This window comes from Lactuca serriola, chromosome 2 (genome assembly GCF_051521515.1).
Source record: "Lactuca serriola cultivar US96UC23 chromosome 2, Lser_US96UC23_V15, whole genome shotgun sequence".
Classification (NCBI taxonomy): Eukaryota; Viridiplantae; Streptophyta; class Magnoliopsida; order Asterales; family Asteraceae; genus Lactuca; species Lactuca serriola.
This window is the reverse complement of record NC_136409.1, coordinates 193,594,577-193,601,270: the sequence shown is the minus strand read 5'-3', so window position 1 is coordinate 193,601,270 and position 6,694 is coordinate 193,594,577. Positions and strand designations below refer to the sequence as shown.

Here is a 6,694-nt window from a genome sequence, read left to right as displayed (position 1 = left end):
ATGGATGGCTTACCAGCGACGACAGTAGCAGCGGACGGCGGTGGCTGGAGGCTGGAGGCGGCAACAACAACGAATGACAGCGATTTGCGGTGACGTGCGACAGGGGGGCTGCACTGACGGCCTTCTGTCGCTTCACTTCTGTTTTAATTGGATGGAGACACGAGTGGGGGAGGAGGGGGAGCTCGGTGGTGGTCGGAATCAACAATGGCAATGGTTGTGGGTGGTTTTCTCGTCGTTGAAGGTGGTGGATGGCAGTTTTCGGCCTTCCTTGCAATAGAAATGGTGGTGGTGGTTGATTATATTAACATCAGATGAGGTTAGGGTTGTTGGTTGCCAAATGGTGGCCAACGATAGTGATTCACGATAGTTACTAGTGGATCTATGGCGGAGCATTAGTGTAACGGTGGTGGTGTTTCAAAATCAAGAGGCTTGGATTGTGAATTGGTGTAGATGAAGTGGCCCCTTTTTTTTATCAGTCATATCCTACTATCTGTTTAGGACGAAAGAAACACATTCCAATACTAAAGAGAGAGAGAGATAAAGAGAGAGAGAGAGAGAGAATGTAGGCCCCTTCTTGATTTAATTTAACATTTATATTTAAATAAAAGAAAAAAATAATTAAGTAAATGGAAAAAACCAATTAAAAGGGCAAAATCGTTTTTTCAAGTTTATCGGGGACCATCAATGAAACTAACCCAAAAAGTCCACGAATCAAAAAAATCCGTTGTTTGAACCAAAACCCAAAAAATGAATATCACACGAACCATTTTTGCAATTTTGTCTTACAAATATTTTAATGAGATAAAAAAATTTATTCAACTCTATAGTTGATCGATATAAATAAAATAAAAAAATATATGCTTTTTTTTAGAAGGATAGTTTAAATAGTAATATTTTAATTTCCGTAATTAAAAAGGTAAATTTTTTATCACTTAATGATTTATAATTTTGAAAACTGAAAATAATAAAATTATTAATTAAATATGATTTATTTATTAATGAATAATAACATAATAATAATAATATAGATAATTAGATATTACCGTAAACCAAAGCCTGGCTCGAGGCTGCGCGCACCAGAACTGAAGCATATAACCCTGTCATTTTTGATTTCCGAGCAAACCAAAAAACAATTCTATCTCTCTCTCTTTCTCCTTTTTGAATCTCTCTCTCTCTCTCCCTCTCTCTCTCTAAAACACTTCATCTTCTTGGTCTCAACCACTTAAAAATGTGTAGGGTTTCCCTCTCATTCTATCTTCACTCCTCCATCTCAGCTCTCTAATGCTGCCTCTGTTGGCTCTCTTCTTCTTCACAGCAAGAACCCAAAGAAAGAGAGCCTTAAATCCCCTTTCATTTTTCTCCAATTTTGCAGGATTATCATTTCCTTGCAAGTTTTAAATATATTTATCTTGTTTTTTTTGTTTTTTTTTCCCTTAATCTTCCTTCAGTATTATTATTATTATTATTTTTTTAAGTTTATTTATGGAAAAGACAAAGATTTCCCAGGTTGTTTAGAAACCAAGTGAGGTAAGCAACTCTTTCCTTTTCTTTTCTCTTTCTCCCTTTTGATTTTGCAAAGATTTTGAAGGGGATTATGTGGAAAGCAAAGTGAAGTCGGTGAATATTTGGAGCTTTTGTGGGTGGTTATAAGTTATTAATTCTACCCACAGCTTCATCATAAGAAAAAAAAACTGATTATTTTGTCTGTATATTGGTCATACATAACTTTCCCTTTCCTAAAATTTGGCTCTATGAACTGAAAACCCTCCAAAAAGCAACGGGTTCTCTTTCTTTCTTGTGATCCTTGTCTCTTAAAATCCTCGGTTTTTGTTTTCTTGCATCATGTATCTATCTTCTCTCTATCTATACCCATATCTGTAAAGAACCAGAAGAAGTTACAAGAATTAAGCTTTTTGTAGTTGGGTTTCCTGAAATTTGGTAAAAAAATGGCGATGGTTGCTCAACATCAACAGCACATGGAGACGACAAGCAGCAGCAGCAGCATGAAACACCAGCTGGATAACGGGAAATACGTAAGGTATACCGCCGAACAAGTTGAAGCTCTTGAAAGGGTTTATTCAGAGTGCCCAAAGCCAAGTTCTCTGAGGAGACAACAATTGATCCGAGAATGCCCTATTTTATCCAACATAGAGCCCAAACAAATCAAAGTTTGGTTTCAAAATCGCAGGTGAAATTGAGAAAAGGGTTTGTTTGTTTGTTTGTTTTGTTATCAATTGTTTATATTCTTTTATGCAAATTAGGTATCTTCTTTTCATGCTCTTAACCTCACATAGATCTTTCATTCACTCGAATCTATACGTGCCCTCGATTCCCGAATCCAAGATTCGTATATATATTAATCAGTTTTTTAAACATTCTTTCTTAATTTTGTTATTTTCCCTCCATTTCAGATGTCGGGAAAAGCAACGAAAAGAAGCATCTCGTCTCCAGACAGTGAATCGGAAGTTGTCCGCCATGAACAAGTTGTTGATGGAGGAGAACGATCGCCTGCAAAAACAGGTCTCTCAGCTTGTATATGAAAACGGACATATGCGCCAACAGTTGCACACTGTAAGCTAGCTGCTTCTATTTTTTTTTTTTAAATAAATCTTTAAACTTGTATACTTAATCATATAATCAACCATGATTTATTGATATTATGGTGTTCTCTATTCAGGCTTCAGCTGTTACAGACGCAAGCTGTGAATCTGTAGTTACCACCACCCCCCAGCATTCTCTTCGAGATGCTAATAACCCAGCTGGGTAATTACTAATGAATGGCAATCTTGTAATTTTATCATGTGAGTTGTTGTTTTTCAATTCGATCATCTTATTATACATCTTCTGTACATTTCCTTCCCAGACTCCTCTCGATTGCAGAGGAAACTTTGGCAGAGTTCCTTTCAAAGGCTACAGGAACTGCTGTCGATTGGGTCCAGATGCCTGGGATGAAGGTTTGTGAATTACTATATTTATTTTATTAATCAAAAATTAATTAATCTCCGTTTTTTTTTTAATAATAAATTTTGTTGATTATGTTGTTCCAGCCTGGTCCGGATTCGGTTGGGATCTTTGCCATTTCACAGAGTTGCAGTGGAGTGGCAGCTAGAGCCTGCGGTCTTGTAAGTTTAGAGCCCACAAAGGTAAAAACAAAAAAAATAAATTCCATCTTTTTTTTAAAAAAAAAAAAGAAAATATATAAATTATAACCAATTTGTTTACTTTTAATATTAATTTTGTTTTCATTAGATTGTGGAGATCCTTAAAGACCGAACATCTTGGTATCGAGACTGTCGGAATCTTGAAGTTTTGACAATGTTACCCGCCGGAAACGGTGGAACTATCGAACTTGTATACACGCAGGTAAACTAAACAAATGAATTAATCTCTTTTTTTTCAATCAAAAATAAATTATAAAAAAATAATCTTAAATTTAGGTCTACGCACCAACTACATTAGCTCCCGCACGGGATTTCTGGACTCTGAGATACACTACAAGTTTAGACAACGGTAGTCTTGTGGTAAGTATCATTTTTCTTCCATTCCATGATATACAAGAACAAGATTGAATTGTTTTATGGGATTTTGATTTTGAGAATTTGTGTTGTTTTACATTTAGGTCTGTGAGAGGTCTCTTTCGGGCTCGGGTGGGGGCCCACATGCTGCCCCATCTGCCCAATTTGTAAGAGGGGAAATGCTGCCTAGTGGGTACTTAATTCGGCCCTGTGATGGTGGAGGTTCAATTATTCACATAGTTGATCACCTTAATCTTGAAGCATGGAGTGTGCCAGAAGTTTTGCGTCCACTTTATGAGTCATCCAAAGTTGTAGCACAGAAGATGACAATTGCAGTCAGTGGAGTTTTCTTATTTCATTAACTTCAGTTTTCATAGGCCCAACCCGGCCCGTTTAATTCCTTTTTAATTTATAAATCTAGGCATTGCGGTATATCAGACAAATAGCCCAAGAGTCGAGTGGTGAAGTTGTTTATGGACTCGGTAGGCAGCCTGCGGTTTTGCGTACCTTAAGTCAGAGATTAAGCAGGTATAATTATAAATATAATGTTGTCTAAAATAATTAACTTTATTTAAAAAAAAGTTGATGGTTTTAATTCAACAGAGGTTTCAATGATGCGATCAATGGATTCAATGATGACGGGTGGTCATTAATGAGCTGTGATGGTGCTGAGGACGTGATTGTCGCGATTAATTCAACCAAGAATTCAAATTCCCTCTCGTTTCTTGGAGGGGTTCTTTGTGCAAAGGCCTCGATGCTGTTTCAAGTGAGTGTTGTGTATCGACTAAAACGCCCCTTGTTTTGATTAGCGGCTTATATTCTTTGAATCTTTCTCTGTTCTAGAATGTTCCTCCGGCTGTTTTGGTAAGGTTTTTACGGGAGCATCGATCAGAATGGGCCGATTTCAATGTGGATGCTTACTCTGCTGCTTCGGTGAAAGCTAGCCCATATGGGTATCCTGGGATGCGGCCCACAAGGTTTACTGGGTCCCAGATTATAATGCCACTTGGCCAGACAATTGAACATGAAGAGGTAATGAGAGATAAACCCCAAATCTTGATGTTGGTGAAACCCAATCTTGAATCTAAACATTTGTGATGACTGATATATGTAACAGATGCTTGAAGTTATTAGACTCGAAGGTCATGCAGTTGGTCAAGAAGATCCATTTGTGTCACGAGACATTCATCTCTTACAGGTTTACTTTATTAAATTCATTAGAATTTAAGTTTATTTTTAGTCTTGTATCTAATTTTTTTTAATTTAAAATTTTGGTAGCTATGTAGTGGAGTCGATGAGAATGCAGTGGGAGCTTGTTCTGAACTTATATTTGCTCCAATAGACGAGATGTTTCCGGATGATGCCCCCCTTATACCATCCGGTTTCCGGATCATTCCATTAGACCCGAAATCAGTTGAGTTTGACACTTTCACTGACCTTGGTCTTTTCTTAATTTTGACTTTTGTTGACTGAAGCAATTAATTTTGACCAGGGTGATTTAAAGGATGCATTGGCGACAACACATCGGACCACCCTTGACTTGACTTCGAGTCTCGAGGTGGGGCCATCAACGAACCATGGCCCGGCCGATACATTGACCACAAGATCGGTGTTGACCATCGCGTTCCAGTTTCCTTTTGAGAATAATTTAGCTGACAGCGTGGCAACCATGGCCCGCCAGTATGTCAGAAGTGTCATCAACTCGGTGCAGAGGGTAGCCATGGCGATATCTCCTTTAGGAATGAGCCCATCACTGTGCCCTAAAGTATCTCCTGGTTCACCCGAAGCAGTTACTCTAGCTCAATGGATCTGCCATAGCTATATGTAAGTTTCTTAACATCGTCAACCTTAAAAATCACAAAGAAACGTAAGTGTGTTGTTTTGAGTTTTGATAGCCTGTTTGTGTCAGGTATCATTTGGGGTCGGATTTGGTGAGTTCTGGTTCAGTTGCTGGGGAGTCGTTGTTGAAAGATCTTTGGCAGCATCAAGATGCTATTCTGTGCTGTTCTTTGAAGGTACAATGAGTTAGATATAATGAGTGTTTGTTTAAGTTGTGAGAAGTGAGACATGGATGATGATGATGAGTCTTGCGGTTTGGTTTTGTTTGGTTTGTAGTCGCTTCCGGTTTTTATATTTGGGAACCAGGCGGGTTTAGACATGTTGGAGACGAGTCTTGTGGCTTTGCAAGACATCACATTAGACAAAATGTTTGATGATGCGGGTCGGAAGGCGCTATTTCCAGAATTTGCCAAGATAATGCAACAGGTATGTATGTATGATTTGTGAATTATTGTGGCTTTCGATGTGTTTTTTTAGAATCTAAAAGTTTAGGGTTTTTTTAGGGTTTTGCGTATTTACCTGGTGGGATTTGTATGTCGACAATGGGGCGTCATATTTCATATGAACAAGCTATAGCTTGGAAGGTTCTTGCAGCTGATGAATCGACGGTTCATTGCCTTGCTTTCTCCTTTGTGAATTGGTCGTTCGTGTGAGGCCTCAGGCATCAGGCATCAATCAATCAATCAATCACTTCCTGAGTTTGGTATGTAAAGACGTGTTGATTGGGGCGGGGGAAAGTGATATGATGTTATTTTTGTGTTGAATTGGAGATTTGCTTAATTTAATGCCGTTTCAGTTCCAGATTTTAGTGTGATCTCATCTGGTTTTAGACTTTTAATCACAGGTTATAACGTTATGGTCACCTAAGTATGCGTGGAAATAAATGTGATATCGTCTAGGATAACAAATCGGGCAATTGTGTCTTGTTTGAGTAATTACACGATAAAGTTTTATGTAATACGAACACGATATGACATAATGTGGTTTTTAATCAACACAAAAACGAACCACAACCAAGATAGCATACAAATCAGAATTATTTTATTTAATTAATATTTAATCACACATAAGAAAAAACGACAAAAAAAATGTAAAATCGTGCCACTTTTGTGTAAAATTTAGAACATGAACACGGTATGATATAAAGTTTTACATTTCACATGAATTTGAACGATTTACATTTGACATGAATTTGAATTTCAGTTTCGTTCAAATTTTGTAGTGTGTCAGTGTCTCAATTGTGACCCGTAATCTCATCTCCATCCCTCTAAGACTTGGGGAGTAGGTTTGGCAACTGCGCTCCGAGCTTGCTTTCAATGCCCATTTTTGATCTATTTTTT

At 37.8% G+C, this 6,694-nt stretch overlaps 1 protein-coding gene across 2 annotated transcripts; it reads left to right on the top strand.

Annotated features, from left to right (window-relative positions):
- The first annotated feature begins 1,113 nt into the window (after positions 1 to 1,113).
- REV (Homeobox-leucine zipper family protein / lipid-binding START domain-containing protein) lies at positions 1,114 to 6,155 on the top strand. Of its 2 annotated transcripts, XM_079026069.1 has the most exons (18): positions 1,114 to 1,527; positions 1,920 to 2,188; positions 2,412 to 2,571; positions 2,678 to 2,763; positions 2,864 to 2,954; positions 3,048 to 3,143; positions 3,250 to 3,363; positions 3,438 to 3,521; positions 3,620 to 3,850; positions 3,937 to 4,043; positions 4,119 to 4,281; positions 4,359 to 4,547; positions 4,633 to 4,713; positions 4,794 to 4,928; positions 5,008 to 5,339; positions 5,425 to 5,530; positions 5,631 to 5,780; positions 5,858 to 6,155. In XM_079026069.1, the coding sequence occupies exons 2-18, from the start codon at positions 1,947 to 1,949 to the stop codon at positions 6,005 to 6,007; spliced, it is 2,517 nt and encodes an 838-aa protein (XP_078882195.1). In that variant the 5' UTR covers positions 1,114 to 1,527; positions 1,920 to 1,946; the 3' UTR covers positions 6,008 to 6,155. The 2 variants fall into 2 exon arrangements, with proteins under 2 accessions (XP_078882195.1, XP_078882194.1); XM_079026068.1 differs by having other exon boundaries at positions 1,114 to 2,188.
- Positions 6,156 to 6,694: the final 539 nt, after the last annotated feature.

Bases quoted from the DNA above. Each gene is read 5' to 3' on its own strand.
- REV (XM_079026069.1), top strand. From the start codon at position 1,947: ATGGCGATGGTTGCTCAACATCAACAGCACATGGAGACGACAAGCAGC. The intron at 4,282-4,358 runs GTGAGTGTTGTG...TCTCTGTTCTAG, and splicing joins AGGCCTCGATGCTGTTTCAA to AATGTTCCTCCGGCTGTTTT. The intron at 4,714-4,793 runs GTTTACTTTATT...AAATTTTGGTAG, and splicing joins GAGACATTCATCTCTTACAG to CTATGTAGTGGAGTCGATGA.